The 24348-nt window shown below is 30.9% G+C and overlaps 1 protein-coding gene across 1 annotated transcript in view; it reads left to right on the top strand.

The window, feature by feature from the left end:
* LOC132760379 (mucin-5AC-like) overlaps positions 1 to 17106 on the top strand; it is a 28308-nt gene extending 11202 nt beyond the window's left edge. The window contains exons 5-12 of the mRNA XM_060752366.1: positions 8016 to 8146; positions 8520 to 8664; positions 9071 to 9147; positions 9418 to 9594; positions 10106 to 10220; positions 13646 to 13704; positions 14491 to 14997; positions 15773 to 17106. Coding sequence (XP_060608349.1) covers positions 8016 to 8146; positions 8520 to 8664; positions 9071 to 9147; positions 9418 to 9594; positions 10106 to 10220; positions 13646 to 13704; positions 14491 to 14997; positions 15773 to 16033 — 1472 coding nt within the window. The 3' untranslated portion in view covers positions 16034 to 17106. The remainder of the gene's footprint in view (positions 1 to 8015; positions 8147 to 8519; positions 8665 to 9070; positions 9148 to 9417; positions 9595 to 10105; positions 10221 to 13645; positions 13705 to 14490; positions 14998 to 15772) is intronic.
* Positions 17107 to 24348: the final 7242 nt, after the last annotated feature.

Genomic DNA, 24348 nt, shown 5'->3' on the forward strand with positions numbered 1-24348 from the left:
TTTGTAGTAAATGAAAAATGTGGTATGCATATACCCTGCATAGATACATTTGTTTCTATCAAAATAAAAATGAAAATTAAATTGGTACAGGTTTTTTTTTGGCATAACAATGATTTTAAACGCTTATTGAAATCCTAAAAGTGGATAAAGAAATCAATATTAACAATTACCTTATAGAATAAAATACGTTAGATGCTTTACTTTGTTGTGCACACATTTTGAGTAATATATAGAATCTATTATATCTAAAATAACTAGTTTATTCACATATTCGTAGGCGACGGTTTATGGCACTGAACATGTTCATTTCACCCAATATAGCTTCTATCACATTTCAGTCCAGAGATATAAATGTTTAAAAATATTGTTGGCGCCCTGGACATGTGCTTGTAAGACATCCTATAGAAACTGCAATCATATGTTAATATTGATAAAACCAAAGTTTGAAGCTCATCATTTTGGTTATGCTCCGCGCTGACGTTACAATTAAAGAACAAATTGTTTGTGACAACAGTCTTCCTGAACTTACCTGTGGAGTGCAACAGACAATCGCCCAGTAACGAGCCAATATTTCCTAAACTAAAATCTACCTCAAATTTAAATGTACAAAGATAAAACAAACTGCCATGTTGATATTAATGTCAAGGTGTCAACCTTGACGTTGGTTTATAATAGAGATGAGGTCATAAATGGTAAACTTTATTTACGCAACATCTCATTTATTGGGAATGTTCATTAGATTAGTGTTTGTTATAGAATTAAATAAATGGACTATCATACCATGTCTCTTGTTGTATTTATTGAAAATTCCAGCATGATAGGGCCAATATTGGCTTACATTATCACGTATTTATACATGCAAACGTTAAATATATATCATTGGATAAGTTTTGAAAAGTATACAACACTTGAAAGTTAAAGAATATACAAAGCAGCAGTTGAAGAACAAAACACACACATTAAAAGTATTTCTATCGTTTATTTACAAGTCACGGAAAGCTATATAATACATGGGTATGTTTTATTAAATTGCAGAAATAAGAGCAATATCATGTTATTTCTCCTCACAATTTCCCTCACATTTTAAACGATTTGTTTTAATGAACATGGCTCTGGATCAATGAATCAAACAATCTACAGATACGACACTATAACATTTGAATAGAATGTCAGATTACTTATTTATATATTGGCTGCAATTTTTAGATGCAGTAGATAAATTGATTCATTTATCTGTAACTTATTTTGTTGCAAATTGATCTGTTGATCATTTAATTATATCTAAGTTAGCACCATCTCTTACAATATCGTCAACAGATTCATTGCAACAGAGTTCGATCTTTCACCAGGAAACCGTGTTGGTATGGTAAGGTATTGATCACTTAAGTTATTACAGCGGTAGGATATCTCATACCTATAGAGATGATTGATATGTATGTCTATTCAAATGATTTATAATTGAAATGCCAAGTAAGCTTCCTCACAAGTGTTCCATTTTTTATATTGCATCATGTTAGTTGTTATAAATTGGTGAATATATTGCATAACTTGATAACAAAAGAAGCTTTCATTTAAGCAACTTTCTAAAGGTTTAATTACACAAAAAAATACAAGCAACCTAGGTTCCCTATACATGTATTTGAATTATAAATATACAGTAAAAAAATTGCAAAGGGTTAAATCTTGCCACGAAAATATGAGATTATTCAGGACTTGCTATAGATAATACACATAGGGAACAAAGTTCGCTATCTTTACTAAACTTGTTTGTATATAGTCAGTTTACTTATTGATATTTATTGATATTCATATTCTTTTATAAAAGTTCTGTCGATAATAATATAATAATTGTACGTTGATTGTATTTAGTTCCAAACATTATAACAAAGTACAAAAAATATGGATGTTGTTGGCAAGAATCTAGGACAAAACATAATTATGTTTCATATAAATGTCCATTCTTAATTACTTAGAACTTTATAAACATTTTTTTCAAACAATATTTTAGCCGAATATCCAAATGTTATCCGAATATCCAAATGATAGTTTTTATTGTTGTCATCAATATTTGAAAATGTGCCTATTGTAGACTTATTCACTTGAGTTAAGTGATGAGTGTCTATGATTTAAGTTGATTTATTGTGATAAGACACATTAAGCATTTGAAGAATAAAAGGAGTGCACGAATAAATAGTTCGGATAAAAAGTAAACAAATTGATGCCCAATTGCAAGATATGATGCGTCAATTGTTAACAGAAACAAATACATTATTCTACTTGATCTTTTTATAAGCCTTTGTAAACAATGGTCCAATAGGCCATATACTTACTTAATCGATGCTACACTTACATCAGATTTTGCGGTAACGTATGAACATGTCATCGATTATTTAGAATGCGTTTCAATGTTTTGAGCGAAATTAATATTTAACTGTAATATGTGGCATTTTTCTATTTGGCTTAATGTGTTGTTATATTTTTCTTGTCGTTTGGGTCAGTGATTCCAATACATCAAGTGTTCGTTTAAGCAGGTGATAATGGTTTTGAGCGTTGTCATACTTTTTATTATCTTATTATCACTCGAGAACAAGCTTAATTTAAATATCTGCAATTTCGTAACTACTAGTTTTTGTTTCCTTTGCCTACGGATGATTCTCCAGTAAAGAATATGAGCCGCGTTGCGACAAAACCAACATAATGGGTTTGCGCAGGCTGGTCTGGACCCATGCTGGTCGCAAACCCATTATGTTGGTTTTGTCATGACACGGCTCATATTATACAATTAGAGAAGTATTGTGTTTCATACATATTGAAAACTGGTCTGGTAAAACATTTTTGTTCGCTTCTAGTTAACCGATATGATTTTAGAATCAGAAGGTTGGAGCAAATAATGATAAGAAATAAGATAAAACAATAAATTTAAAGCCTTTAAAAGCTCTTCAGAAATATGTCTTATTCAGTTTGACAATGTTTACATGTTTTAGACGTGCCAAAATAGTTCTGAGAGTAAAATTATTCTGTTACTGCATAAATAAATATTCTCAAAACGATAAGATCCGAAAACTTGGCTCTAAATATAAGAATGAGATAGTCTTTGTAATAGAAAGAGCACCGAAACACGAGGCTATCTGATTTGTACGAGGGGGCGTAGCCTCCGACTATTAATCAGATTGCCGAGTGTTTTGATGTTCTTTCTCTTTTGTATCATAGTCAAACATAAAAACACGTTCCCTGTTGTCACAATATGAAACCCCGGGAAAAAGTAACCAATGAACGAGCATCTGAATATGATATTTCTGTCGCTTTCCCTTTCTCTTCCGTCACAATAAGTAAACCCTAGCAAAAATGAGCCAATCAATGGGCATGCTCTGGAGTGCGGGTAACTAATACCTGCACTCCAGTTAACGCACTGTGCATGTATATGTATACGATTTAACTCTGACACATTTTCAACAGAAAGGTCCCCAAACTATGATACAAAGAAAGCTTGATGCATCATTTGAATAGATAACGCTTCTTTGGCTTACTTATTAAAATATCTGGAGAAGAATAATTGTAGGAGCGGATTCAATTATCTACTACTGATTATGTCATGCTATGGCTTTATTGCAACAATCATAACACCGGGTCTTAGTTGTCATTTTTTATATTGCAAATTGAGTGCGATAACATGTTGTACGCAAAGTATTATTTCATATAAAAGAAATCATGAAAAATGTTGAAAAGTAAGTTAATGCAACCTGTGTTGTTGTTTTCAACAGGAGATCATTAGTACATCAAGTCATTATTACATCAAGACTGGTTATTGTACGGGATATTACTTGGTCTATTTTTATGAAATATCATTTAGTGTGTGACCGACAAGTCACATATCCCGATTAATTGAATAAACAAGAAAAAAAATCGTTGTTTTTATGTCCTTGTATGTCTTGTAGTATTTTCTCTAGACTTCTGAAGTTTTGTGATAAAACATGTAATGAACAAACATGATTATAACATTGTTTCTTTTTAAATTCGGACATAATATTGTATGTTTGAAGTACACAATAAGTTTTTGTATTCAAAACTTCTATTTTTCTATGTTTATTAATAAAGAACATGTCAGTGCCGAGTACATTCCAAAACAAATGTTGCCCTTTTATTATTTTGATATCTCTTAACCTGAAGTGATCATCTGTTTTTTCATTTTAAATAATAATGTTTTCATTGGAAAGTTGTGAAAGAATGTTTTGTTGCCTCTGAAAAAAATGTCCTAACAAAAACTTTTATTATCATTACACGTTAACTTTTGCTCGCAGAGCACAATAATAATAATAAATCAACAAGTCTCTAGACACATCATTATGACTTTTTATTTTGTCGCTATGCAAGAGTTTTCATAAAGGCAAACATAAAAGTAAAAATGAAGTTTTTCAGGCCAATCTTTTAGTTATATACCTTTGATATGGCCCATTATAAGAAAAAAATGAAATTAATAGATTGTTAACTGAATATTTTTAGTACAGCAGCTGCTCGCATGGGTTCTGAACAAGAATTATAGAATTATTCCATGTCAGTGGTTAGTTCATAAAAAATCTATATCAACAGTGCTAGGTGTAATAAAATAGCGCGTTCATTTATCGAAAAATATCTCCGTTGAACATAGTATGCATGTAGTTGATGACTGAATAACGGAGTCAAATCTAAGATATCACAAGTTTTGTCACTATCGTTCAATCGTTCTATCCGTGCAACGACGTGATATGTTCTCTGAAAATGACAATCAATTTGCTAAATGATTTTTAATAGTATGAATGAACAAATATGTGATTTAATTTTCCTTTAAACAGGCCAATTAGTGTTGATGTACAGTTTGATGCGATTCTTATTCAATCAGAGCATCAGTTATTGCTATTTGGAGTGTAACATTACTTCCTTCCAATATTATCCTTGTTTAATACTAGTAGAGTATACTTAATCAAGTAAGCACATTATTAATATAGAAAACGCCAAATGACTGCTAATTTTCAAATCATACAGGTGTAAAAATATAAATAAACATTTTTGATGGCACATATTAGTTTTAAATCGTATTCTGCTCATTTTGAATGAAATTGTTTGATTTTGAATTTGGCTCAGTACAAAATAAAAAAGTCGTTGCTTTATAAATATTGCCAGTCTAATCACTTTAGTGTTCAAAAGGCCAGATATTATAGTTTTTTTTGTGTTTTACAACCATGCTTTTGTTGAGCAAAGAAATTTGAATATGATTTACAATTATATTGGTTTGCGAATGAATTTCACATTTAAGAAGTTTAATTCGTGACTATATCACTGAAATTATCATCTGAAATTTAGAGTTATGAATATCTTAAAAAAAAGAGAATTACACCACATTTATTATAGCCATTACAAAGTTTAGAAAATAAATTGTTTGTGTTTGTATTGAGTGAAAGTTTTTAGGAAATCCAAAAAAAAAAAAAAAAAAAAAAAAAAAATTCTATTTTGATGGGATTGTTCGTGCTCCTGAAAAGTTATCGGTTTTTATGTTCTCAGTATTTCACGAAAACAAAATCCTTTCCGGACATTAACGATGGTAATGGCAAATAAGAGATATATATTTTACTATTGAGAATATTTGAACATTTATCATTGAAATACTGGTAGATATCACTTTGATGTGACAGATAACATGAATTATTCAAACTAATTAATTAACATTTAGTTTTACAAAGAAAAGTCAAAACGTATCTAAATAGAAAAATAAGATAAAGTAATGTTGTCCATAAATTTTTTTATCTTATATGGTACAGCGAATGTATTACTCGGTCAATTATTAATCGTATGCTCTCTGTATTGGAACATTACCTTGTAAAGTTTACTTAATGTATTTGGCCTTCCTTTGGTCATACTGGTATTATATGATTCCATATTTCTGTTTCCTGTATTTTTTATATATATCAAATATTGTTATGCTTATTCAAAACTAAATAAACATCTGATATTAAGAACTTGCAAAGAGTAAAGGATAGTTAATTCAAGAGGTCAATTACAAACAGTATGACTCATTAACTACGTAATGCACATATGATACAAATGTTGGTAACACTTATAAACTTAACTATTCTACTCCTTGGACTAAATATTTGACCATTATGACCATTAGTCACTGCCAACAATGTATTGACACCAGCTTCATAAGTCTAGAATTATTTTTCATTACTGTAAATAGAAAAAAATCAAGAAAACAGACTTTTGAAATTGATATTTTATACGCAGTGGCAGATGAATAAGAATAATTCTTTTATGTCCCTGGAAAATTGAAAGACAGATGAGTACAGCATATTGTTTTTGACCTGTATGTGTGTTAGTTTGTTTGTCATAAATACATTTGACCATTAATTGTAGCCCATGAATCTGTTGACTCCAAACTTTACAGGTACAAGCGACCTAATGAGCACTTCCTGTCAGACCTACCTTTGGGCCCAGAGATAAAAAGGCGAGCCCATGACTTTCGTTTGAACGTTGCTTGTATTAAAATATCAGTAATATAGGATATATGTATCGTTATGGTTTATAAAAATTACATATAAACTATGACTTAATTGTAGAAGTTCTCACATTATGTACAATATGGTTAAATGGTGATTGTCCTAATTCATTTAACCAGTTTCTATTATTCTTTGCTTGGGGTTTAAGGTACAACGCCATTACAGTCACAGAGCGACTTTCCAGTTTTAGACTGGTTAAGAAAGGCCTCGTGTTCCCCTTAGGAATTATCTTAGACTGGTTAAGAAAGGCCTCGGGTTCCCCTCATGAATTATCTCAGACTGGTTAAGAAAGGCCTCGGGTTCCCCTTATGAATTATCTCAGACACGAGCGGTAATCTTTAAAAGCTATCGTCAAATTTTAGATGCCTATAAACATAAAGTTAACATTTGAAAGTAGATTTGCTTTATCGACTTATTTATACATGTATATACAGGTGCAAAAATAAGCATGCAGTAAATGAATGGTTTCAATTACCTTAACTGATTTTGCGACAGTTTGATGTGCGGATTATCTGATATTGGCTAAGATAGTTCCAGTGTTTACAATAAATATTCCTTTTAATTCATCGACCCGATATTTCTGCAGCAATGTTTTACAAAAGAAAACCATATTGGTGCGGTAAGATAAAATCTTACTCTAAACCGCTAGGAATTCGTTAGATAGAATGAGTTCTTTCAACATTTAATGCATAACAACGATGATGCGTTACACCACAACAAAATCGTAAACTAACAAAACTACAATTTGAACAATGTTTTTTTTTAAATTTAATGTGAACTTTTTTAAAGAAATGACAGAAATCATCGTTTGCATGTCCTTGTTTGCATATCAAGTTTTTTCAAGACTTAAGGTATTGATGTAGTTTCTAAAAGCATTGCCCTTTCCATTATGTCGGAATAACTGAGTCGGGTTATTTGTTCTTATGCTATTTTAACGGTGATACTTACTAAATTAAGAAATTGTTATTATTTTTAATGCTCGCGTCATAATATATTAATGTCAAACAATAAAAGGCAGCACGATAACAGTCCTTGAAATTCTTTTTAAATTAATCATGAAGTCTACTTTAGTTATTTTTTTAATGTTAACAATAGAAATGAAATTGCAATGTGTTCCGTGTCATTACATAAAACACGTGTTAATAGAATGCGCCTCCAGTTGGCATATTAAATTTTTGAAGAAGAGAGTCACAACTGCAGTTTACCATTAGGATGGGGGAGAGTCTTCATCAATGATAACATCTGCGATTTGAAAATTGTGTTATGAATGATTGGAATTATGTTATCAGGATCACATGCTTTTTGAGATGCTTTTCAATACTGGGATAACTGGCATTGTTTGGGTGCACATACCACTTTGATTTTCTTTCGTGAAATTGTTTGAAATAAGACATAAAAATCAAAATGCTAGTTTTATGCATGTATATTATATATCTCTTTTCTTAGTTTTATTTTGTTATTTTCATATCATAATGTTTAATTCAGGTCCACTTGGATGTTGGGATACAAATATTCTCATCAATAATGTGTTCATTATGCAGGACACAGTGTCCATGACGCCTACAATCTGTATTCAACAATGTGAAATGAACGGGAAAACAGTGGCAGTTCTCGCGGTATTTTCAAGCCCATTTTCTAAAGATTCTCTAAGAAATTTTTTGTAACTATCACAGTAAATATCATAGCAATAGTTCCGAATCTATCTGTTGTAGAAAGTCTCCAAGATCTCACAAATGCCTCATTCATTATATCAGACATGATAGTGTAACTTATTGACCTTCCACAAGCTGCGGCAGCAAAATCTAAATTGACGTAAGACTATAGTGCCATCTTGAACCCAGTAGGCAATGGCCTTACTATTCTAAAGCAGGCAAGGTTAATCTCTTTAACAATAACTAAATCCACATTCCAGATTTCCTTATTGTCAGCATAATTATTCAATATCTTCAATAAAGTCGATTAATAGGTTATATATACAATTTGAAACAGGAAGAAAGCAAGTGCTATTGTGCAGATGTCGACCCTAATGTCCCACCAACAGATGCACCGGCTAATTGCTATAGGCAATGTCCAGGATCGACGGACTATTGCGGGGGTTTTTCTGCCACATACGGAAACGCTTATCATGCTCAAGGTAATATTAAATAAACCCGTAACCTGCTCTTTTTCCTAAATTTTCAACTGTACATATTCAATTTTAAAAATATCAAAATGAAAATTTGAAGGGACTCAGCAAACAATATAGATAATTGTCAAACTGCAAAGCTATGCAAAGTCTTATTACTTCAAGTCCCATGAGTGTAAGCGTTAATAACCTGTATTGATTTTGTTTAAACATATATATTGCTTTATTTTGGGCGGTCCTCTTGGAAGTATTGTACTTTTAGCACAAAAATATATGTAAGTGTCGTTATCATTTTATTAAGTCCAACTCAAGTTCATTTTTTTATTTAATTAAGTGATTCAATCTTGGCCAGAACTTGACCTTGTCTATTGGATTGTATAAATACTGGTGTAATAATACTATGATTTTTTGACAGGAAATGCGTTACCAGGCGAGCTCCCAATTTTACTGCTGTATACAGATACCCTGGCAAATGTAAATTCTGTCGTTCAGGTATAATCATAATTATATTGATAAATTATATAAAATAATAGAAATATAAAATATCATTATATTAAGGCGGCAAATCACAAACAGTACTTATAATTCGTTACTTCATTTCTTAATATACTTTTGTATTTTTCTAGATGTGTTGTTCCCTCAAACATTATTATCTCACATTTGAATCATCTAGTATAACAGCAAACCTTGCCAAATTAGTTTTGCTGTAAATGTTTTAAAGGATGTTTTTCTTTTTACCAAGATTAAAATGAATATTTTCAGATATCATCGTCTGATGTGTATGCGGCGATACCTACAATGTATATGTTTATATCACACGTCAATTTAACAGCTACTGGGTCAACAGATATTTTATATACAATTCACTACAGCAAGAACAACTGTTCTTCTTCATCTGGACTGATGAAAGTGGTTTCTTTTGATGGTTTAACGGACCAGGTAAAAATGCTTTACAAAAGATAATTGAGCCGCGTCATAACAAAACCAACATAATGGGTTTGCGACCAGCATGTCTCCAGACCAGCCTGTTCGCTATCAGTTCCTCTACTTGTTATACGGTTTGTAAGCGAACAGCATGGATCCTGATCAGACTGCGCGGATGCGCATGCTGTTCTGGGTCCATGCTGGTCGCAAACGCATTATGTTGGTTTTGTCATGGCACGGCTCAATTCACATTTTTGTAAACCTTTCTGCATTATACAATATTTCTTATTCATTTTCTTTTACCAATCTATCCATAAGATAACATTAATACTCTAAATGTCAGGATTTGTTTTTCCTATTTCAAACATAAAATGTCTATGCTACAAGGTAAAATCACAAGAAGCAAATTTATCATGTCACTCATGTTTCTTCAGATATACTTTTCAAAACTTTTTAAAGCATAAATAGTTAATTAATGATAATAAAGCTGATCTTAAAAACGATCTTATTTTTTGTCTCCCTTCAGATATTTTATGGAAATGGAACCAAAGCCAGTGTTGATATGCTAAAAGCACGTTGTGTCGAATTTACCTTTGATCAGCCTCTCGTATCAGTTACGATAGAACTCTGGGGCCCTGATGGTAAAATATCTATAACTTTAAAAAAATAGTCGACTTGTGTAGAAACGTTTATTATTGTATTGAATATCAGTATGTAACAACTAATACATTCAAATGTTCTGTTAACCTGTAAGTAAACTTTTTATTAAATCAAGATACAAATATGACAGAAGCAACAGAAGAAGGCAATTAAATCAATTCTCATTTGTCGAATCATTTAGCTCACCGAGCACCATAAATTTTCTTTTCATATGTAAGATTTTGTGATAGCATGATAAGCGTGGCCCGTCTTTCCTTATCCACAATTATTTTCCATCTCATTGTAAAATACAATGTAGATTTAGAGCAATTATCACAGGAATGATTTGGAAGAACCTTTACAAAAGATTTATAAATATGAGGCTTGTTGCAATATGTTGTCGCATTTTACAATTACAAAATTTATATCGAACATGCACTTTGGTTGAAAGTAACCCATCACCTGGAAGAAAAAATAGCAAGCTGACACATTTGGCCTGCTACTTGTTATATAAATCATGTTGAAATTGTCTACGTCCTGAAAAGACTCGTTTATCTTCTTCTGCACTAAATGATTTTCTAGCAATACTTATCAGGCGGTTTTATATAATGAAGTCATTTTGACGCCATACTTGTTAACCTTGTAAACTGGTGTTTGTGTAAACTTGTTCTTGCAATACAAAATAATTATTTACGTTTGTGGATATTGACAAGTATTGATGACAAATAATGTTGTTGATTTTCAGTTTATTAGTATATTTTTCTAAAATATGTGGGAAGTGCAATTAAGCTAAGGGATATTATGTGTACAAAGTTATAATTCAAAATTAATTAGTATCTCTGCATGACGCAAAAAACATCATTAAAATGAAATTAGTGATTCTAACTAGTTATGTATAATGTGAATCCAAACATGTTCTTTTAAATTGCCACTGCAAAAAAAAAATCACATTTTAATCAATTAATTGATAATTGACTAATTTAAAGTGCAGTAGGTTCTCATGTTTGCATAATTGCACTTTTCATATTGAATGTTTTGTAGATGTGCCTTGTAATTTTAATTTTACATCTTGAATGACAGTCGTTTTTGTTAAAGACTGCGTATAATTTTAAATATCAAAATTTATCGCATATTTGATGTTGAAAAATAAAATAAAATATTTAAAATGACATCATTTTAAGAAATACACGCTCCTTTACGAACTCATTCTTTATCTTAAATGCTACACTTAACATTAAATTATTAAAATTTACTCTTATGAAATCTTTTTGTTTTGTATCTGACTAGATTTTATACTTTCCCACTGAAAAAAAAAAGCAAACAAAAAACAACTCATCACTATATCTCCCACGGCCATAAATGTATAAAAACAACAACAAAAACAATGGCACGTAAGTATTCATGTAAAGATATACTATGCTAATCTTTGAATAAAATTCAAATTGCAAATATAAAATTGAAAGCAAGGAAATTATTACTGAAAATGTATAATTTGACCAAACGAATTCACACACTGTGTGTGGGAAGCTGCATTCACTTTGATGACAGATTATGTAAAATTGACTATTTTTGGCACCATGTTAAACAAATCTATTCTGTATAAACTGAAACAGGTTTATATCAATATTTATTAAGAGACTGTATAGCAATTATCTTGAAATATGAAACTACAGCATAATTTAGCCTCAACCCTTCTATACACAACTATTTCTTTCTAATTTCTTTTTAAAAGATCTTAGAATCGAATTCTGAAATATTGAAATATATGTCACATTCACATACATATATTGATAATTTTAAATAACAGATTCAATCTAGTTGATATAAAAAAGCAAGTAAGAATAACAAATTAAACCCACAACAAATGATAAAAACAGATGAAAAATAAATAAATGAAAGAAAGAAATGAAGCAAAACGCTAAAAAAAACAGTAATTTTTAATTATCGGCTTAGGTTTTTAGCAAAACTCTTTCGACAAGTTTTATTGCCTATGGTGGCGTTTGACAATAACACGTGTACTATTCCATATTCACACAAATATCACGTTTATAATGATTTCAAAACTTGAGCTATTCAAATAATATTACTTGTTTATAATTCTATCAAAACTAACCTACTCACTTTATAACACATTAAGTAAATTAAATGAGAGCTTTATAGCTTCTGCCCAAGCCCATATTTTTATGCAGAATAATACAACAATGTGTAGAAAGGGGCTGTATTAAACATCTATTAGCAATTTATAAGAACAAAAGTAACAACAATACATGTTATTGATTTGACCAGTTACAGATCATCATCATACATATTTCATTGACATATATGTGAAAATAGAAGTGTAAAACTATAAAACATAAAATAATGAAACAATACAGAAATGCTGGTGTCATCGCACAAAGTATAATTATATTAGTTTTATCCGTTATAGGGTACACAAAGAATTGCAATATTATCATAGATTTTAATAAGTCAGCGCTTCAATTTATTTATAACATTAAATTGTTTTAATAATGCTAGTAAATACCGAAATGCAAACACGACAATAAGATAATGTTGAAAAATATACTACTACTTCAGTAAACATGCAAGACATTAGGTTCATAGTCGAATTTTCAAAGATTTAGCAGTGTATGCCTATTAAAAATTGCATCAATTCGAGAACTTATGAACACTTGGTCTTTTTGAAAAATAAACAAAACGATTAAATGAAATGTTAACTAAAATGTAAATAAATTGTACAAAATAGTATTCGTCTTTTACATCATTTATATCGCATAATAAATACAAACGCTGGTTTCTATCAAATCTGTTTCTGCCATGTCGACCAACTTCAATATTGAGCTGATGAGTTGAAAGGCGTTATCGAGATAGAACAGTTCTTTAAAAACATAGAGTCGCTCAATGCAATTTTGTTAGACCAAGATTGTTTAGAAATATCAAGAACCCGTTCTTTAAACAACAGATGAAATGTTTTTAGGTTTCTACAATCTGGATTGTGAAGCACATGTGAAAAAACTATAGTTGTCTAATAAATTTTCAACATCCTCAATATTATAAAAAGTACCATAGCACCAAACTTCACAAACATAATTGAGTGTGGTTATATTCTCTGGTTCTTCGGGATCATTGATTCCAGCACTTTAGTCGTTGCTAGTGGGCGTGAGGTATGGTGCACATTTTCATTATCCCTCATGTACAGACTCAATCAAACCTGCAATTTTCATGCAATTTTGTTGTGATTAATGCTTTATAGGGATCATACTTTTTCCAGATTTTTGTTATGTTTTATTTCACTTGTTGCTTTCTAAAGGGATTCAATAATCTCAAGCACACGGAATAAAATTTTTCTAACAAGTTACTTTTTTATCATGCCAGTGTTAATTCATTTGTATAAAATGATCTATACTAAGTTTACTTTCTATTGCAGATAGTTTTGACCATGTTACAGCATCTGCTTTAGTTGTTAGAGGAAAGAAATATATTACAGGTTTGTATAACAAAGAGTTATACTGAAATCTGTATATACTGCTACGAAATGGAAACAATTATATTTTAAACACATTTTCCTTGTCTCCCCTAAGGACAAATTTAGACTAATTCAAGTCTGGAGGGTTTTTTAATACAAGTTTGAAAGTTTTTTCGTACTGTTCTAAGTTTTCAAAGGATCTTTCATATTTCAGATTATAAAATAAATTCAATAAAATATAACAATCAGAGAGATAAATGTCAGTTTGTACATTATAAAGTAATACCCCTGTTTTGGTAAATGTTCTTACATGCACTGGTATATACACTTATTACATGCTTTTCGGTGGTTTATAGAAATATATCAGTGATATAAAACTGGTAATTTCACTGTTTGAAACAGTGAAATTACCACTTTGATAATTTCACTGTTTTGAATTTAAGCCCCTTACGTTGTTTCAGTGAAATATCAGCGTGCACAGTACTGGGTACCAACTTAATGACGTGACGTCATTTACGACGTCACGTTGTATTATTATTTGCCACGCATTTCATTCAGTATTAGGTTTAATGTCTTTTTAAAACGTTTCTTTGCATGTAATAAAAAGAAAATTTGTTTAGTTTAGTGTAAGATTGAAATATATTTCACCTTGTGAACACCAAAAGTTCATATTTCACTCGTGGCTGCGCCACTCGTGAAATATACCTTTTGGTGCTCACTCGGTGAAATATATTCCGATCTTACACTGAACTAAACAAATATCCTCTATATATTTATGGTTATTAATTACTTTAATTTCTTTAACTGTTACACCAGCTACTACATCTACTAGTCCTACCACTACCACAACTTCCCCTCCAACAACTACGTCCACAACCCAGCAACCTACAACTACATCTACTACATCAACTTCAACAACAACTGCTGCACCCACTACTACTTCAACAACAACTGCTGCACCCACTACTACTTCAACAACAACTGCTGCACCCACTACTACTTCAACAACAACTGCTGCACCCACTACTACTTCAACAACAACTGCTGCACCTACTACTACTTCAACAACAACTGCTGCACCCACTACTACTTCATCAACAAACTCGCCAACTACTTCAACGACTGTTGCACAAACATCTTCAACCTCTACGACTACGACTACAACGTCCATGCCAGCATCAACAACTACTACTGCGGGTACACCAGCTACAATTTCATCGGCATCAACATCATCAACAACAGCTGTACCCAAATGCACATGTCCGTGTAATTCATCATTTCCTCAATTAAATATGACCACGGAGAAATTACAGGTATTATAGCTATTATCTGAATATATATTTACCTAAGACGTAACATTGTAATTTATTTCTGATGTTCATTTCACCAATGGCAAATAACTAGATTGGGTTTCAAATCGCACGGGTTTTAAATAACACCAAAACTGCAAATATCATATGGTGATATTCCAGCTTCACTTGTGGAAGAAGACTTCTGTTGCCTCCGTGCATGATTTCAGGCATGAGCAGACACCTGATATGAACCTCCGACGTCCCTTTAGCTAGCTGGATAGTTTCCTCACATGTAAGAATCATGGCGGAATTAAAATTCAAGGCTTTAAGGGGCACGTGGTAAGAAGTCAAAGACCTTAAGAACTCGACCACGGACCCCTTATACACATAGCTAATCATATATGAAATGTAAAAACATCTGTTCTGCTTTATTTTCTTTAAAATTTGATTTTATTAGGCAGAATTTGTATTAAACTTAAAGTATCAACATATAAGTATATGAAATATATATTAAAATTTAATTATTCAAAAATATCAATTCTTGTGATTGTTATATTGGTGGAGTGGTGGAGGGATACCTCAAGTGACCATCCATACATGATTTCAGGCACAAACAGGCACCCGAGTAAAACAACAGACGTTTCGTAAGCTAGGTGGATAGCTTCCTCACATGAAAAAAAAATCTGAAATCCCTTTCGGGACTCGAACCCACAGTGGTGAGGGGCAAGTTGTTTGAAGTCAAGAACATTAATTCATTATATCGTTAAACTAGTATATGTTATTGTTATATTATAAGGAGAAAATTCTAGAAATACAGCGCCGTCTTGCTGTAAATGTGTCAACGCTATCATCAACGATACGGAAGTTAACAAGCGCAGAAGATTCGCGAGTATCTGCAGTGAGCATCGGATATGTTGGTGTTGGTATCCTGGTTTGTATTCTTGCATCAATAGTGTTTATAGACTCTGCAAGGTTGCTCAGAGACCTAAAGAAATTATTACACAACATTAGGGATGGGTTGTGTCCTAAAACTGTGGAGAATTCTCCAGTCAGCTAGCATTTTGAAAAATAGAGTAAAAGAATACTATTGTTTATAACAGACACAAAGTTTCAGTCTCGACAAGTAAATGAAGTAAATGTGAACATGTCAATACAATACGTTTCCTGGCAGAAAGACGTTTTCATTTAAATTTGGACATTACTTTTTCACACAAATGAAAGTGTTTATTTCAAGAGTGGTTTCCCTTCAACCATTATTCATATCTAATATATACACTGTGCTGATCCACCTGATGACAATAATGAAGCGAGTATGTGTTTTAACAATCACAAATAATTGAAAAACAAATTGATTTTAGACTATCGGTTTTAGAGGTATATACTTAAAGACAAAAAATAAACCAATTAATAACATTTGAAATATGCTGCTTATTTCAAGCTGTTCATAAAATGACACTGTGTTAAGACAATAGGGCGACTTAACATTTTCAATGTTTAAAGCTGTTTTCCCTCACACAAACTTCGAAAGTCTGCTGTACCTTGCAGCTCTATGCAGTAATTCCTTTATCTATGTCATGAAACTGACTTTTATAAGTAGAATATAGCACTGCTGATTGTTAGACGACTGTATTCATACTATATTTGATATGTTATTCTATAACAAAAGACAAGAATAAAGATCAACAAGGCAAAGGTAACGTTCACAGGACGCAGCCCCCGACACACCCAAGTATGGCACCCAGAAGGCACCAAACCAAAACCTGGAGTGGACATAAGGGCTGTGAAAGGAGAGGGACAAACATCATTATTTGTTGTATATGATATTTTCAAACTGTGATATTAGGAGTACTCACAATAACCCGGCTGAATTACATTTCTGGACGGCACCTGAATTTAACGTATATCAGGCGTTTCAGGACTTTCGTTACCTTAACCATTGAATGTGTGTTTTGTCATATTCATTTGATGTATGATGTTAAATAAAATATCACATCGGATTTTTAATATTGTTGATGGAAATAAATGTTTATTGACAGCTTATTCGTAATATGTACAGTCGAGGGTTTTTTGTCAGTTTGTTTTTGAAGATAATATTTTTGTATTTATTTCACAGTTATTGAATAAAATGAACAACAACAATTTTAATAAAGCATTGTTTGATTTATCACAATATAATAGTTGTAGAACTAATTGATAAATGGCTTAATTTATCTGTTATCTACGAAAACGGTAACGTTCTCCTATTAGCAGGATTTGTCGACTGATTTTTATTCGGTTTGATATGATGTTTTAACACAAATCAATTTATTTTATTCACAAAGGCTAGAACATTTTTTTGCCATTTTGTCATTTTTCTCAGAATGCTTACAGTTTTTTGTATAGAATTTTTGTAAAAAAAAAAAAAGAAAAAAAAAATTCCAAAGACGATATGTACGAAAACGTTAAAAGGTGTTGGTCGATTTTATCAGATGCTTTAACACAAACCAATTCATTCTATTCACAGACAAGACCGTTTTTGTCATTCTTATTCACTTTTCTCAAAATGCTTAAAGTTTTTTTTTTCTAGGCGAATTTTTGTCAAAAAGACAAATGTTTTACAAAAGATACCTAGACAAAAACTTCAAGCATAACGAGGAAAGATTCGGCGAAATAAATGCTTTGTTAAATCTCATTGAATTAAATAAATTGACTTACACATCAGGATCTCACTGATTGGAGGCCCTTCAACATATACGTTGATTTGGATATAATTATAGTATTCGGTCAAAAGATCTTAAATTATGCTGACAATATTGTGCAGTTATGTTGTTTTGCAACATAAAATATATCGTTTCATGCAATTCTAATTACGACATTTAACCATATTAAATTTTAACCTTGTTAAAAATTGACCCAATGTGCCATTTTTCAATGTTGAGAATTGACTCTACCAAAACATTAACATTTTGATGTCATTGAAGTCTTTGAGAATGATCAATCGTTAAATGTTGATTAAATGCAGGCCATATATAATGGTTAGTTAATTTTAGCTAAACATCTGTTTACAGTAGAGAAAAAGAATCTCTGAAAATAAAAATATTTCACAAGCATAACATGGACAAGACTGGCCCCATACTAAGAACTTTGGCGAGAAAGGCATGATAATCTGTGTGTTAGACATGTATGTTTTACGAAAATTTAAGAGAAATATTTGCAAAGGATGGGTCTTTGTGGTCGGAGTCCGACATGCCCATCGAGACTTCCAGATAGGAACAACTTTTCAAACTAAGTTTTCGTTTGTCCCATGATAATGGTTATTTTACGAACTAGTATAATCAACTGTTGAAATTTATTAGAATATCTAAAGCTAGTCATGGTTTTAAGAAATATTCGTTTAACATTGTGTTTTTAACGACCATATGCTCCATATGGTGTGAAACTGTGAATATATATATCAATCTATGCCCATTAATAAATTAATTTATCCTCGCACGTTGAAACCAATAATGTTACATTGCCAAGGTATGCTTTAGGTAAAAGGAGCTGTGAATAGTTTTCTCATTAACCCTAAATACATATATGTACTGATCAGGGGAAGTCACCGTTACTTTTCAGTGGTTACTTCCCCTGATCAGTACAAAGGAAGTACCAATATGTTCTTAAATACGAACGCATGGCCCAAATTTATGATGAATTGAATTATACATTACATTACATGTTTAAGAAAATAACCCTTAAACATACATAAAAATTGAGTTTTCATCATTGAGATTTGTCTTTTTTGTGAGAATGAAATGTCTGACACATAAAACACATCTCGTTATATAGGGGTAGCCAACCATTTTTTCGAAGAAGTTTACATCAATCGACCTCCCGTTAACTGAAATTCACGGCTGATCGCAGGACTGACATATACTTTTGTTAAAATGTAAATATCAGAGTAAAAAATCATCCTACAGGCTTATGAAATACTTAATTTTTTCTTTCAGAAAGTTTCTAAAATAGTATTTATACTTTACACATTACCTTTATACGTATCTAATAAAGTTTTCCCAATTGCTGACCATGTAACAATACGAAAGTCTGACTTAAAGATAGAAATCGCCATGTGAGGGAGTACTTATATTTATTTGCAGTGATTTTGTATTCAACTCTCGTCATGAGTTAGAACATAACGATTTGGAATGTACTGGAAGCTTCTTGGCTGGAATTATTACAATCCAAATCTAAACATATTATGAGTGGAGTGATCTATAGACCACCTAAACAATATAGACTATTGTAATAGGTGACTGGTGTATCTACAAATGTAAAGTAGAACACACTTATTTCTGAATTTAATTTCCTTAACAACTTTAATGTAAGTCAATTGATACAAACTCTGTAAGAATTTATGATACAACATCAACTACTATAGCACCCAATTGTATAAACGTTGGTTAACTTTAACCACTGGGTCCGAGGTTAGGTTAACTTTTGGGTTAAACTTTGGTTAACCGATTGTATAAAATTTTGGTCAAATTTAACCAGCTTATTTAAGTGTCAGATTCTGACAGAATTTCTCAATCTGGTGTTATTGATACGTCTTTCAGCGATCATTGTATGATTTTTTGTACGCGTAAGGTAAACAAGACATTTGTTGGTAGTCACAACAATATTACAATACGTTCTTAAAGTTTCAACAACTGATTGAACTCCAGTATTTTATGTAATATTGCTTCTGAACCCTGAGAAAGTTTAAAGAGGTTTTTTTATACTAGTTGTAGATAATATTTCTCCTGTAAAGAAATTAAGAATTAAACAAAGACACTGGACCTTAAATTTGTGCAGAGGTTTTAAATTTAATTAAATAATTTTATAACTACAGAATTAATAAAAGTGATTAAAATTCAATAAATTTTTTTTCAATCTCTTCAGAATAAAGCTCAATATCTCATTAATACAACATTTTTTCTTCATCTATGAATCTCTTAAAGAGAACAGAAATGATTCTAAGTCACTTTGGAGAATTCTTAATAATCTTGGCTTACTATCTAAGAAAGCTATGTCTTCTTCTAATACAAATTTACAGTTTGTCCCAATTTTTGTGGTGATATATGTTTTGATAAAGAGTATATTGCTAAATCGAAACAATGTGGTGAATCTTTAAGCACATTTTATACAAAGTTTGCTTCTATGTTTGTTAAAAAAACTACAGGCTAGGTAAAATATGTATGATAAGTCATTTTTAAACTCTTTTTATGCAAGGCTAATGAATCTCCAACAGTTTTTTTAAATTTTACTAATAGTGAAAATGTGGTATCCAAGACTGTCCCAGTTCCTTAAAAATAAACCCAAGTAACTCAGAATAAGCTGTTTAGGTTTGTCTTTGTCTTGACACCAGGTCACATATTGGTCACTCAACTTGTTACAAGTCAATAAACGTGTATATCAGACCATTCTTTGTGATGTTTTAAAATTAAAAAATGGTCTGGTCGCCCCAGATTACATGGAAGAATATTTCATCCCACAGGTCATTTTTTATTCTTACAAGACCAGGTTAGGTAACTAGGGTGCATTTGCCATTCCAAAGGTCAAAGGTTTTGGTTACAAGTCTTTCTGCTTTGTGGGTTGTTCGTTGTGGAATAGTTTGCCAGCCGAATTATCTAGCGTTATCAGGTTACCTTCTTTCAAAGTAACTGTTAAGAAATTACGGAAACGTATAGCGACCACCCCTACATGATACATATCAAATGACTTTTTTTACAGTTTTATAGTATGTGTGTTATATGCAAATATGATTTGATGAAAGAATTACATATTTAAAAAGATGTGTTTTATTTTTTCATTTTGTCAAAAAGTTAAAAGTAGTTTATCTTGTATTATAAGATATATAAAACGTACGATAGATTACAAAAAATACGTATTATATATGATTTACAACATGACTTGATTTAATTGCTTCCTTTATCAAATACAAATGTCTTGACTCTCTCGTGTCACACATCATATAAGACGAAATATTGCTTAAGCTTTGGGATCTCTGTTCCTATATTAGCATCAACTGGTCGAATATGCCGTTTTATATAATATTTATCATGTACCATCCTCTGTATATACATTTAAAATGGTTAATTTGTCGGAAGTTATCGTTTTAAGCTCTATATATTATATATCTTACAGAAATATAATGGTTTCTATGATAACTAATTTACATTACTAATTTACTAATTTACTACTTCACTAGCTTATTTTATGCTTATTAACAACTAATGGAGTTTATCTTTTTTATATAATCTTTATCTTGTAACACTTTCTGAAGCACAATTATTTAAACATTCCTTTATCTTTGGAATATAAAAAGCCTCATTCATATGCCATATATAATCTTTAAAAAAAGCTTTCTATTGTGCGAGATTTGTCTGTCCTCATTATCAGATATAAATTGTAAAATATGTTATATTATATTTTATAATGATAGAGGTATGCGAATAAAAACCTCAATATATATATAACTTTTACATATAAATGAACAGAAAAATGTCACTTAAATTTGAATATAGCAATATTAACAGCAGATTGAGTAAATGATATATATCCAAGATCAGATAACAATGTAAATATCGGTTAAATATATATCGTGTGTTAAATAAATTGTCTTAAATTCTGTTTTTACCAACATGCAGGGGCTGTAGATATTACTAGATAAATATTTCAGATCAAGTAAGTTTGTAAAAATTGGTTAGGTATATAATATGTATTAAATAAATTGTCAAAAAATCTGTTTTAAATAACATATAGGGGTAGTCGCTATACGTTTCCGTAAGAAATACTTAATAAACAGGTAAAATTGTTCAATGCCTTTTGTATGAGTTTTTAAATTGACATCATGTTGTTTCGGTATAAGAGTGACTTTATCTCATATCGTTCATCCTTTAACACATTTCATATGCAATGATGCATTTCTTTTAGTACTACTTTTTGTATTTTCTGATCGCAAGATCAAAGCTAACATCCACGGTCTAACACAAAATTTCCTAACAGACCTAACAACGCAAAGTAGTTCTCACTCAGAACTGCTTAAAACCCAGCAATTTAAAAGAAAGAATAATTTTTAATGTAGGCATTTAACGAATTACAGTGCATTAAAAGTTTAGAGTAGTCAATAGAAATATGAGTTTACAATCACAAAATTCGCGGATGAATATCTTTTTTACCCAATGAAAAATGTTCGGCTATTTCCGTAAAGCTTAATCAATGAAAATGCTATTTTTAGCTATGTCGATTACCGAATACTCCAGAGCGTAGTACACAAATAAATATGACTGTCGAGTAGTGGAATATATACATGTCGTACTGTTTTGTCGAGAAGATTTTCGCTAAATTATTTTCATCAGTGTTAAACAACAGGTTTATCGTGAACAAAATATCTCGAAATTAGTAAAAATTACAAACACGAAATGGAAATTCTCAAATTAGAATTACAATGTATTTGATTTTATTCAAGCTACATATGTATTACTTCACCGTGGTGCACTCGTTTAGGGTGTGAGAGGCCTAAGGTTCAAATTCTAGTCAAGGCAACTTTTTTTTTTGAAGTGTCTTTTTTAAGGAAGTTTTTAAGGAAGTAGCCACGATATGCAAGGATAAAGTGTGGCTGTCATAAAAAATGATTTTTTGATGCACATCGTCATGCAAAATTCCATATGTATCAATCTCAAACTGTTATAGACGCAATCGCTGCGTAAGATTAATTATCGTATATAAAAATAAACTTATACAGGAAAATACATACAGATAGTCAGTATGATTTAGATTGCAAAGATCAGAAAATACCACAGAGGTTGCAGCCCTTTGATTAAAATTCTCATTCCTACTTTTTATAGTTGCGTCTTGGTATGTTGCCATATGTTTAAGTTTGTGACTGTGATACAATGATATTTTGTCTTTACATATAATGATGAAATGAAATATGGACAGGTCTATATAAGATATTAAAGGGAGTGAGGGTTAAATCTGATTTCATTTAATTTCTTATAGCTAATATTTAACAGAATGGTAACGAAAATGTCTTTGATCGTTGTTATAGCCGGAAATCCTTCAGACTGTTTACGGTCGTTGATTATCTCATAAAAAAATACATATTAATGGCTCTTATAAAAAATCGATTTATTGAATTTATAAAAGACAGGAAATGCCAATAAAAAAACGGTAAGAATGTTAATGACTTATAGATCATTATACATTTATGACCTTGTTACAAGACAATATTCCAAGAACACCAGAAGATCACAGACACATGTGACCGACATTTACATACTATATATATATGTCTACAGCAATTTTTATATTGAAAAATACGTTTTATAATGAATACTTAGCATTAAAGTATCATAATAACATATTCAAATATATATACTTAGATGTGCATAAGCATATTAACACCCACCCACATATGTACATAAACACATATATCCACAAATACATAAAACACTCAAATTTGCAACGCATCTTTTAATTTAAACTGATATGCAAAGAATAAAGCATCCGTCATTACTACGAGTTTAACATAATTAGCAGAATACACTTTGACAGACAATACACATACATTTTGAAACAGTATTTAGTAAAAGATAACATGACATAAATACTTTAGGGTTCTAATAAAATATTTTATAGAATTTTTAAACGCTATATGGTGTTTCATAATCTTTTGTAGATTCCTGTGTAAAATAAAATGTTTCTGTTATAAAACGCACATGGACATTATCGGTAAACAGAACAAAATGTTCCGGACAAAAATATTAACGCTGATGTTAACCGTTTAGCAACAAAGTTTTGCATGCACCATTCATTTTTCAAAGAAGTATACAATCATATTTCTATTAAACAGGTATTTTAGAATTATAATTTTTCAAAATTCAAACTTTTTTCCTTGTAAACAACATGCAGTAGTTATATGACTTTCTTCGCTTAAGAAGAAATAATTTCTTACAAATTTGTAGTATTCAAACTATAACATAATTTTATAATATTCTAAAAAAGAAAGTTGTCCATTCCTTATATCAATTCAATGGGCAATATTGATATCAATTCAATGAAAGTAAGTGAATTTTGGATACAGACTTCATATTGAGCACAAAATGAATAATTTACCGATAACTATATTTCTCAATATCAATTTCTAAAGACATGTCATATTAAAAGCACATTATGCCTCAGAAACCAATTCCCTCAACTTCCACCTAAAGTTGACCACGTAAACGATGACAATAACAATATAACGATTCTGAAGAAAAAGAAAATTATAGCAGCGCTAACATAAACCGGCTGATCATTTAAGTGCAATGAAAATAAAGAAGGTGAAAGTTATAGACTTGACTTTGAGCACATTCATGATATATACCTGCCTTG

This window comes from Ruditapes philippinarum, unplaced genomic scaffold (genome assembly GCF_026571515.1).
Source record: "Ruditapes philippinarum isolate M1 unplaced genomic scaffold, ASM2657151v2 ctg32_1_1_1_1, whole genome shotgun sequence".
Taxonomy (NCBI): Eukaryota; Metazoa; Mollusca; class Bivalvia; order Venerida; family Veneridae; genus Ruditapes; species Ruditapes philippinarum.